At 39.8% G+C, this 12164-nt stretch overlaps 1 protein-coding gene across 2 annotated transcripts in view; it reads right to left on the bottom strand.

Annotated features, from left to right (window-relative positions):
- Window positions 1–575: 575 nt before the first annotated feature.
- Window positions 576–12164, bottom strand: part of cdk13 (cyclin dependent kinase 13) — a 50915-nt gene continuing 39326 nt past the window's right edge. For both annotated transcript variants that reach the window (XM_033019977.1, XM_033019976.1), the window contains exons 13-14: window positions 6754–7218; window positions 576–3281 (exon numbers count right to left, since the gene is read on the bottom strand). In XM_033019977.1, coding sequence (XP_032875868.1) covers window positions 2404–3281; window positions 6754–7218 — 1343 coding nt within the window. In that variant the 3' untranslated portion in view covers window positions 576–2403. The remainder of the gene's footprint in view (window positions 3282–6753; window positions 7219–12164) is intronic.

Genomic DNA, 12164 nt, shown 5'->3' with positions numbered 1-12164 from the left:
TTAACAAATTACATGTAACTTTTTGAAAAGGCCATAGTATTCATAAAACATTACAGTATAAATAGCTTTTTCTTTGAATTCTTCTGAAGTGAATATGAAGTAGGCTAACAGAATGATGTCCTGAAAATTTGAAGGAAAAAAAAACACCCAACTGATTTAGGGTGAAAGAGGAAGCATTTTGCAGCTGGGTTTGAATTAAAATATGAATGTGCCCATTTATCCCCGAGTATATTATAATTTTGGAATGATTTCTAACCTGTACCTTCCATGCACAACAGCGAAAGTTAAAAATCGTCTCAATTTATACAAGTGTAACAATAGGGTTTCTTGTACAGGGCATTTGTTCACAGTAAATATTGATGTCTAGTATGTTTGGGCACCAGAGAACTTGTATTATATGGTTTGTTTTTTAAAAAAAATGTTGTGATACACTTATATTTCAATCAAAATTCTGACTGCAGTTCTGACCGCAATTAATCATTACGGGATTATTTTGTTATTGGGGAAAAGAAAGCTTCAATAATTTATGCAGGACTCTGAAAACTTCACTCACCATATCTTCCAATTCTCTCCACATCAAGGGTAATATCCCCAAAACAGCTATAACTAATTTTATACATCTTTGCCAGATTTGTGTATGGTTGGAAATGTACTACAAATTCTCTGAATATATTACAATGGGCTAAAATGTAAAGTAATAAATTTATTATAACATTTCACTGGTCTATTATCAGAAACATGCTTTTTTTGAGATTGAACTAATGCAAAACATGAAACTGCGAAATCAAATGTGCCTATCAAATACAGCAGTTATTTCATTGCAATGATATTTATTGCTGTCTCCTGCACCAGAAAGCTTGCATAGGACTTGGTGCAACATGGATTATGGTGAGCAGACTAGTGAATCAAGATGTGGAACACCATGCCCAACCCATCATGCTCACCAAGAACAGATCACTTCTCCACAGTTGTATACCTCCATGTGAATTAAATGGCAGGAATTCTAACATAAAAACAGGGATTCTTGATAATTCAATAAACCTGGGACCTTCAAACATGCAAAGAGCTTTAGATCAGTTATGTCCAAAAACAAAACAGAAGTTCAGAGGTGAAAACTCCATTCTGCATTAAATTTTCAACAGGGCAGGTTCCATCTTTCTGGCCGCAGAACCAAATAAACCACGATATGCCCAGAACGGAGTCTCATCAGCTTCATTCGTCACAAGCTGCCTTATGACCATTTCCAATTATTTACAGCAGACAGTGACACTTCAAAGCAACCAAACACTTGTGGGATCTGATAGTTCAGTAAAAGTGGCTTTATAAAGTTGTATAGAGATTCATTTACAAAACATTCATTTTTCAGGAAGTATTAATTGTCATTTGAATTTTTATTTTAAACTACAGCTCACATTGCAAAGGGCTTTGTATTTTTTTAATATAGTAACTGTCTTGTACTACACACTGTGAGAAAAGTTCACCAATGTCTGTAGATCTCCACTGACACCCCTCTTTTCTGGCTGGCAAATCACTTTGTTTTATGCAATGTAAATTATTTTGTCAACAGGCAAAAAGGAACTGCCCAAATGAACAGAAAGATTATGTAAAATATTGGGGTAACCAGATGTCTGTTACTTTTTGTATTTGTTTCTACTTAATAAGAATTGTTTGTGATAGTAGACTACAAAGCAGGGCAACAGTCGTTTGCATGTACTTTACTTGAAGTTTCTGGCAACTGTCCTGTTTTAGAAAAATGGACCACATACTTGCTGTTCTTATTAATATAAAAAGGGTAAATCACTAGGTGTTATTTTAGTTCAGGAAGAATGTGAATTAATCACATTTCCTTCAATAATGCCAAGCTCAAGAACTGACTACTTGCTAATTAGATATTTATTCTAAAAGCACACTACTTAAGAGATTAGCAGAGTCACAGATAATATAGTTGGTCCAAATTCAGAAAAGCACTTCATGTACAGGATTTTTGCCAATCTTTTGACTAGTCTTGCTAAGTTTTTGTAACAAGTACCTCAAATGTCAGCTAGCCTAGAAATACCATTCTGTTCAAAACTGCTATAACAACGGGTGTAACCTGTTAAAAGAGAATCATAAAAATAATCAATTTAAAACAGAACAGAAGAACAGAGGATGGGGGGGGGGGGGGGAAATGTTGCAGTTCATGAGAGAAGCCTAGTGTTTTCTTCATTACTTCTCTGCAAGTACAAATCAATTTTGTAATAGAACACACGTCAAATTTGTCAAATCTAATAACTTGTATTTGCATTCAAATGTACACTTTACATTAAAAAAAATCCCTGCTACAAACGGCATCAATGCAGAGAACTTCCCAGCTTTATTATCAGTGTATCATTCTCGTATACCATATGAAGTCTAGTCTGCAAATCAATATGGTAAACCTCTGCCTCTTCCTCCTATGGTTGGTGTGCTAATATGCCCACTATAGGCATGAGGATAACCTGCTCCGCGCCCAGGGGAACCCCAGTTCTGTCCATGAAGAGGGCCACTGGTAGCTAGGTTCTCTTGTCTGTTGGCAACATATCCATAATTCTGCAGCTTTTTAGCAAGAGGCACATTTGCACTATTAGTACTTTCAGGTATTGCTGCAGGATTACTTCCACTGCTACCCAACGGGGGCAGAACAGGGCGGTTGTATTCAAATCTGTGGTCTTTATCACCTGTAAACTGCATTGCACTGTTGCTGAGATAACCAATCCCTTCTCCGTAACCTGTCACTGAGCTAGAAAAGGCCTCCGAATAACCAGAATGTAGGTGCACACCACTAGCATGAGATGATGGAGCACTGAACGTCGACGAAACTGATTCCAGAAGTGAGCGACTGGGGGCATCTGCACTACCCAGGAAGGTGCCCCTTCCCCCACTGCAGCCAAGTCTGCTGCTGTACCCATCGCTATTGAAATTACTAGATGTATACGATGTCCCAAATCCATCCCCGTAGTCTGCAGCAGTTCTAAGGCTGCCACCTGCTCGATAGTCAACAGGTGTCTGTCCCTGTTCCGTGGCTTGATGATGGGCTAAAAGCTCTAAAAGGGCTGCCTTCACTCCTGCAGTTGGATCACCCGTGGAGCAAGGTGTGGAATTGTGCTGATCTTCTGCCTGAAAGTTTCCATCTGATGCAGGTGGTGGCTCTGGAGGCTCTGGAGGTCTCTGGTCTGGGGGTAGGATTCGTGGATGTTCATGTGCAGGTGGCGACTGATCGGAGACACCAAGATCCAAAAGCCCAGTGGAGTGATCAATAAAATCTGAAATTGCAAGAAGTCAGCATTATGACGATGTTTTACATTACAATACAATTTTTTTTAAACCACATTTTCAGGCACATGCATTATGAAGAAAAAGTTGTTTCTCAGCCGTGGAACACTCATTCCCTCGCAACTAAGGTCAGTCTCATCAACATAACAATGAAAATGGTGCGAGAGAAGACAAGACAGCTCACTTAAAAAGTTTCTCCCCCACAACAGCAAGTTGTTGAAGATGTCACAGTACAAAACATATGGGTTTAGGCATGCATTATATCAGTTCAAAAGATGGAAAGTTGAAACTTATATCAGAATCGTGGTGTTATATCACATTTCAAACAATTATACACGTCATGTGCTGCAACCTTAATTTATCATTATACACAAACTGAATAATAAAGTTGAATTAGTCAAATTTAAAATACAGACTTTCATATTTTAACTACAAGCTCAGTGAAAATCCCAGAACACAGATATCACAATAACATTACATTCTAGCCATTCTATTAGCCACCTTTGTCTTGCAGCAAAAGGCAGTTTGCAGAAGCAGATTGACTTTCTAATGCAAGATTCCTGTATGCTTGGAATCATTACAAAAAATAAGAAACCATTATCCTTCAATGAGAAGGCATTCAACAATCAGGTTTTAGTTTCCCTACTACTTGTGTGTTATTTGAGTATTAATCACTTTTTATACAAAAGCCTCACCACTTGTCTTAATTCTGTACTTCGCAATTTAACAACATTTCTGATTGTGGCAAGTTTAGTTTAAGACCATATTTCCAAATCTATTTTCCCCTCAGTTTAATAATTTGCATATGTTTGCCAGGTATCTCTAAGATTTTAAACCAAAAGCTACCCAATGCGATACACATTATAGTTCTCATTTAAACTGTGTGCAAGGCCTTAATGATGCACATTGGCAACGTTTTTATGATCTACTGTGAGCAGAACTCTTTACAAGCCCTACACCACCTTGCTCCCCAATACCTCTCTGACCTGCTGCTACCATACACTCCTTTCCAGTCACTTCGTTCCTCCTCAGCTGCAATTTTAACTGTCCCCACATTTAGACTCAGCACCATGGGTGCCAGAGCCTTCAGCTGCTCTGCCCCACGTCTCTGGAACACTCTCCCACCTCCCATCCGTCACCTGGACACTATCGATCAATTCAAATCACAACTCAAAACACACCTGTTTAGATTAGCATACCCGACATAACTTCCACCATGTTCACCCTGATTTTAATGACTTAAAATGTTTTGTGTATTTTTGTTTTTTGTTTTTAATCAACTTGATTTTAATATTGATAAATGTATTGTGATTTTATGTCCTGTAAGGTGTCCTTGGGTGTCCAGAAAGGCGCCAGCAAATAAAATGCATTATTATTATTATTATTAATTCCACTGCCATATTTACTATTAGAAAAGATAACGAGCTGGCTTCCAGCTTCCCCTTTCTGCTTTGAGGTTAATGCTTTATATCAGAATAAGCAGGACACTCAATCTAATAACAAGAGACCAATATCTTAAAAGATGTTAAATGAAACTGCTAAAATTCCTTTTCCAAATAACTAATTCCTATAATTAAGGTAAAATTGTAAATTTGAAAGACCTTTCTGGCAGACCACATACACAAATCACTGAGGATGCCAGATGAAGACTCTGTAAATTCATTCACCCCCATCTATTTTCCCTCAATATTTTATACAACTCTATAGATGGATACTTGATGGTCAGTGTGTAGGCAATGGGCTCAAGCACCTGTTTCCTTTCTTTAAGACTCCATGATGCTCAGTTCATTTACTTGAATTTTAGAGAGATTAAAAATTGTTAAAAATTAAAAAAAATGTAACCTTTATAATTTTTTTGCTAAACGTGTTTTTTCCCGTCTAATTCTGGGTATTGGACAAGGAAAACATAGCAACAAAATGTACCCAGGAGATGAGCCAATATTACACTGAACATGAGGGATATTGCTATGTGAAGTAATTAGAGGCTGGCATTCTTCACTCTTGAACAATATTAACAATTAATGTTTTAATTGTTGTTCAGACAACAATTGGTAAAAGTATTTAAAATTATGAAGATTGGTTTTACTGATAAGAAGATTAATTAAAATATTACAAACTGAACTTGACAAAAACTAACAAAATAGATGCACAAAGGGGAAAAATTAAATTGGGGGGAAAGGGCCAAGGAAGTGCAATTACACAGTTGTACCTACACAGTTGCATGCATTTTCACTGTTCTCACAGGTCCAAGAGATTAGTCCAAAGCAGCTCTTTCCAAGAGCTGCTAGAGACAAAATCAAATGAATGGTCACCTCTCCTGTACGATTCATTAACTTCATTGCTCAAGCTCTCTGAACAAAGTGGTATTTCAGAATGCAAAGCTTTACACTCAACATGATTCAAATTACAACGTTATGACGGGAATTTCATGATAGCCATTGAAACATGTTTTGCTTTCCCTCCAAAGCTGGATAATGATTTGCATCTCAGAAATAGTCTGTTCCAATGCTCTCTCCAGCCCAAAGTGAAATATGCTCTTATCACTTCTCAGTTAGATATCAGTAAATCTTCAAGATTATGCAGTATAACAAAAAAAAACAAAAGCAACTCATCAAGCTAACATACTATATCACAACTGGAGTAAGTCAATGACCATTGTATCGCCAGCAGCTTCATTCAGGTTGGGACCTTTCTTCAGTCTGAAGGGCCTCAACTCGAAATGTCACCTATCCAGGTTATGCAGACATGCTGCCTGACTCACTAAGTTATTCCAGCACTTTGTCTTTTTTGTAAACTAACACTTGCAGTTTATTATTTCCATTATATACTGCGTTGTTGTACCTACACAGTTGCATGCATTTTCACTGTTCTCACAGGTCCAAGAGATTAGACCAAAGCAGCCAACCTTGGAGTGGATTGGCTCTTTTCAAGGTATACCTCTGCAAAACAGTTTCATTTTGGGATACAGCATGTTCAAATGACTCAAGGGATCAAGTAGCCAATTATGCAAGTGTGAATCATATAAACAGGAACATTTCTCAGTGGTACATTCTGGAAATGTTTCTAACTAGACAGTAGGAATCATGAGATAGACACAAAATGCTGGAGTAACTCAGCGGGACAGACAGCATCTCTGGAGAGAAGGAATGGGTGACGTTTCCGGTCGAGACCCTTCAGACTCGGTTTAAACCAGAATCTGCAGTTCCTTCCTATAAAGTAGGAATCATAATTTGGTCTTGCATGAAAAAGTGTTGGAATTAAACCAAGATTGTTGATACCCGATGCTATGATAGTTAATTATTAAACATCCATTATAAGAATAGCAACGTGGAAGGAAATATGGAGTGATTGTGTAAAATGTCTGAAGAGAACTGCCACGTGATTTTTAAAAAATTCTTATGTTACGCTCAGAAGAATTCAACATAAATTCACAAAGTGAAAGGTAATTGCATGCCAACATACTGGGAATGGTCGGCTCGGCCGGAGGCTCCGGTGGTTGAGCTGGCACCTCCACTTCAGCAGCAATGCTCTCCTTCTCTACGACAACTTCCTTTTCTTTTGGCTGAGGTGTCTTAATCAGCTGAGCCAATAAAACAGCAAGTGCACTCTGAATGGCCGTCTGAGCAGAATCAAGTTCACTTTTGGGTGGTGGCTGTGTCGCAGGTGGTGGTGGTGGTGGTGGTGGTTGAGGTGGGAGAGGTGGTGTTACCAGTGGTGGCTTTTCAACTTCTTGTTGCTGCTTAGCAGCTGCTGCCAAGACTCCAGTTGGAAGGTTAACTGTGCTGAGTTGCTGTTGAGTTTCAGGATTCACTTTAATATTCAGCACTTGAGCAAGATGTGCCAGGCTAAGATTGTTCTTGGACCTCAGTAGGTTCAGAAGGATGGCCAGGTCATTCTGGTTTAGTGTCTGTCCAGTGCTTTTACTCCCTGCAGAAAAATATATATGGTGTTGAGTAAATAAAAGAATAGTGCACGGCTATACATAAAATTAAAACCTTTTGCAAACTTTCAAATATGACACGCACATTCACAAATATAGAAAACTGATAAACTATAACAGTTATCTATTGCAAATAGTTAAAAGAGTATTACCTATGATAATAATGGTAAGCATATTATATAATTTTATTGACTCCATTGGATAATTAGTGTACATAATGGAAATATTCTTGAAAGAATATAAGATTCAAACTGTTATTCAACGGCTTGTATAAAAAATGATGGACCTTAAAGTGCAGCAAATAGAGCAACTCAGTGGTAATTAGGTTTTGGTCAGTCAGCAAATAGGGGCCTCGCACATTAATAATTTCTCTGATGCCAGTGAAATGGGAAACCACAAAAAGGGCAAAGTATGTCCCATGGGGGTGGGGGGGCAAAGGGTGTGATCCATGTAAAAACTAATGACCTAGGAAGGAAGATAGCAAAGGTGCTTCAGTAATTAATAAAGGGGTTGGAAAATGTCAGATTCCAAGCAATCGATGTTACCTCCACTGTCACATTCTTGCAAGATTAGATTGTGTGGGCTGAGCTATTGGTAACATGCCATGACAGGAAGATTAATTTATCACATCTCCACATCATTATATGAAGGTTATCTAACATTGTCAGATATAAAGATATATATTATTAAAAGGCTGCACAGATTTAAATTATTGTGGTGGCACAGAAGGTTTTCTCCTTTGGCCAAATATCTGCTAGTTGGTAGGTTGATGGGCTGTTGTGCATGTGAAGGACATAGAATTAGGGGGAGATTTATGGTAATGTTAAACGGATAAATGGGATGAATGCAGATAAATGTTTGATGGCCGTTGCAGATAGGGAGGGTCAAAAGTTCCGGATCTATCCTATGAGACAATGAAAGTTAATGGATTATAGAAAACAGCTCATTAAGGAGTACATGTGTGTGAAATTAAATGGTTAGTATGGTTGATGAGAAATGGTAATAACTTGTAATGCTAATAAGGGCAAACAAACAATAATGGATTAGACACTTGCACTTCCTAAGCATACAGCATTCCGAAAGGATAGGATCGGCCAAAAGAAAAATTAAGGAAAGCTTAACAGTGGTGAAAGGAGAAAATGTATATCATGGGTCAAAGTGATGGAATAATAAACAGCTATTATGTTTTTAAAAAGAGCATTTTTGTCAAATAATGGAAAACAAAAGAAATGAAAAGATTTCTTGCATATAACTGTTAATTTTAACCAATCCAACATTAAATTAAATAGTTAAGTTTAAGAGGGAACTGCAGATGCTGGAAAATCAAAGGTAGACAAAAATGCTGGAGAAACTCAGCGGGTGAGGCAGCATCTATGGAGCGAAGGAAATAGGCAACGTTTCGGGTCGAGAAACTAGGTGCAACATGTTCAGTTCCAATGAGAGAAAAAGGTTGAGGTTTGCATTAGACGAACATATGGAAACAAATAAAAATACCAAAGTATCATACACAAATTAGTTCAAGGGTCACCCAGAGAAAGCCGCAGCTGAATGGGGACCAAGTTTGCCCTTGGGCCCACTCAGTCTGTACCAATCATTCCCATTCTAATTTACACTAATACACTCATTTATATTTATTTTACACCATCTGTGAAAATGTATCCCTCAGTCCCCTTTAATCCATCAACTGCATCCTTATCCCTCCCCACCTAACCCCCCCCCCCCCCCCCCCCCCCCCCCCTCCCCCCCCCCCCCTCCCTAATTTACCAGCCTGGGATGGCAGTCTGTCTTTGGATTGAATGATGGATAACATGCAGACAGAAGGCACCAAGATTGGCACCAGGTCTCTGGTGCGGTGAGCCAGTGGCTCTACCAGCTGCACAGCACTTGTTCGGAAATGTCATAAATGTGACATAAATTGACTGTGAAGATAGCAATAATTTACTGAGATGGAATAGACAGTTGTCATTTAAGATTGGGATTAGAAATGTGTTACATGACAGAGAGGAATAAACGGGTGCAATATAAACTTCAATAGTGCTTAAGGAAGTAGCCCCAGAAATAGTGGATGCATTAGTGATAATTTTTCAAATTTTTAGATTCTGGAGTAGTTCCTGAGCATTGGAGGGTAGCTAATGTAACCCCACTTTAAAAAAAAGGAGGGAGAGAGAAAACGGGGAATTACAGACCAGTTAGTCTAACATCCGTAGTGGGGAATATGCTAGAGTCAGTTATTAAAGATGGGATAGCAGCACATTTAGAAAATGGTGAAATCATTGGACAAAGTCAGCATGGATTTATGAAAGGTAAATCATGTCTGACGAAACTTATAGAATTTTTCGAGGATCTAGCTAGTAGAGTGGATAAGGGAGAACCAGTGGATGTGTTATATCTTGACTTTCAGAAGGCTTTCGACAAGGTCCCACATATGCGATTAGTATGCAAACTTAAAGCACACGGTATTGGGGGTTCAGTATTGATGTTGATAGAGAACTGGCTGGCAGGCAGGAAGCAAAGAGTAGGAGTAAACGGGTCCTTTTCAGAAATGGCAGGCAGTGACTAGTGGGGTACCGCAAGGCTCAGTGCTGGGACCGCAGCTATTTACAATATATATTAATGATTTGGACGAGGGAATTGAATGCAACATCTCCAAGTTTGCGGATGGCACGAAGCTGGGGGGAAGTGTTAGTTGTGAGGAGGATGCTAGGAGGCTGCAAGGTAACTTGGATAGGTTGGGTGAGTGGGCAAATGCATGGCAGATGCAGTATAATGTGGATAAGTGTGAGGTTATCCACTTTGGTGGCAAGAACAGGAAAGTAGACTATTATCTGAATGGTGGCAGATTAGGAACGGTAGAGATGCAGCGAGACCTGGGTGTCATGGTACACCAGTCATTGAAAGTAGGCATGCAGGTGCAGCAGGCAGTGAAGAAAGCGAATGGTATGTTGGCATTCATAGCAAAAGGATTTGAGTATAGGAGCAGGGAGGTTCTACTGCAGTTGTACAGGGCCTTGGTGAGACCACACCTGGAGTATTGCGTATAGTTTTGGTCTTCTAATCTGAGGAAAGACATTCTTGCCATAGAGGGAGTACAGAGAAGGTTCACCAGACTGATTCCTGGGATGGCAAGATTTTCATATGAAGAAAGACTGGATAGACTCGGCTTGTACTCGCTAGAATTTAGAAGATTGATCTTATAGAAACTTACAAAATTCTTAAGGGGTTGGACAGGCTAGATGCAAGAAGATTGTTCCCGATGTTGGGGAAGTCCAGAACAAGGGGTCACAGTTTAAGGATAAGGGGGAAGTCTTTTGGACCGAGATGAGAAAAATGTTTTTCACACAGAGTGGTGAATCTGTGGAATTCTCTGCCACAGAAAGTAGTAGAGGCCAGTTCATTGGCTATATTTAAGAGGGAGTTAGATGTGGCCCTTGTGGCTAAAGGGATCAGGGGGTATGGAGAGAAGGCAGGTACAGGATACTGAGTTGGATGATTAGCCATGATCATATTGAATGGCGGTGCAGGCTCGAAGGGCCGAATGGCCTACACCTGCTATTTTCTACTCTCTCATTATTGCACTGTTTTGAAAATCGAAGACATCCTGGTGTTTTGGCTAATATTCATGACTCAGAGACGATCAGAACATTACCGCAAATTGCCTCCCTATGGCATAATAATAACCAGTTAAAACATGTCAGATTGCAACATTTTAAATTTCCCCCTCCACCCCCGAGGTTGTGAATTAAAAAACACCATTACTGCTGTGAACCATCTTGAAGATTTTTGGAACAATTTAAAACAGAAATAATTTGTTCTCCAATCTCTGACAGCCAATCAATGCACAAAGATACACATGATCCTACCTTTACTTCACATAGCTTTTGACAAATTGATTCTCCATTGACCACGTGCAAAAGGCCTCTATCTTGACAGATCCAAACAATCTGAATGCAGCTCGCACATGTGCAAAGATTTATTTTTCCAAACATGCAGCAGACTCCAAGATGCAAACATGTCTCCACTGCAGTACCTCACTCCCCAGCACTATTTTTATAATCTAGTTGGCATTGATTATATGCATCCCTTGAATGAACAATCACATCCCTGTCACCTGATTTTGTTCTGAAAGAAGCTCTACCCATTTTTGTCCCCTTTCCCAGACTAAACTGTCCCAGCACCCCCGACAATCATTTTTGCCCCCACCCACCTACTACCAACGCATTCCACCCAGTGGATCCCCTCTTTCATCTGTTTCCATCACCATTAAACTCTTCCCTAATAGTCCCCCTCTTTTTCACCTTCCTTATATATCTCACTTCGGCACTGGCAGCCTTTCTGTCCCTGCTTACCGCCCCCAGCAGCTGTCTGCACTTTCACCCATCCCTCACCTGGCTTCATCTGCTTTTTCCCGTCTGTCATCCACCTACCCGTCTCAAAAACCCATTACTCCCCCCCCACCTCCTCAGTCCATCAATCACCCACTGTCCCTTGTTTCAAACTCCCCCAGTATTTATACAGGCAATCATCCCTTTCAACTCAGCCCTGACGCAGAGTTTCGATCAATAAGAATGACAATTCCTCCCCCCCCTCCCCACAATGAGCCCATCATTGCTCACTTTTGCCACCTCCAAATTTGATTACTTGTTGCTCTTCCATCCAAGCACATTTCACTGACTTCGAGAGTCGAAAAGGTATCATGCACAGACTGTACTAATCCTGCAATGCATCAATATTATCTGGCCGTTCCAAGTATTAACATAAATATAAAACTTTTCTATGCATCTTCAGAACACGAGGACGAGGGTTTGATAGGTAAATGATTGAGATAAAGATAGGAGGTGCAAATTGTGATACCAGTGAGGGGAGTGTAGGTGCGAGGTGCGAAAGAGAGGGGGGGGGGGGGGGGGGGGGGGGGGGGTTGGTGTTTGTAGGTTAG

Source organism: Amblyraja radiata, chromosome 4 (assembly GCF_010909765.2).
Source record: "Amblyraja radiata isolate CabotCenter1 chromosome 4, sAmbRad1.1.pri, whole genome shotgun sequence".
In the NCBI taxonomy this organism is placed as follows: Eukaryota; Metazoa; Chordata; class Chondrichthyes; order Rajiformes; family Rajidae; genus Amblyraja; species Amblyraja radiata.
Note: the sequence above shows the minus strand (reverse complement) of the source record. Positions and strands in the feature narration are given on the sequence as shown.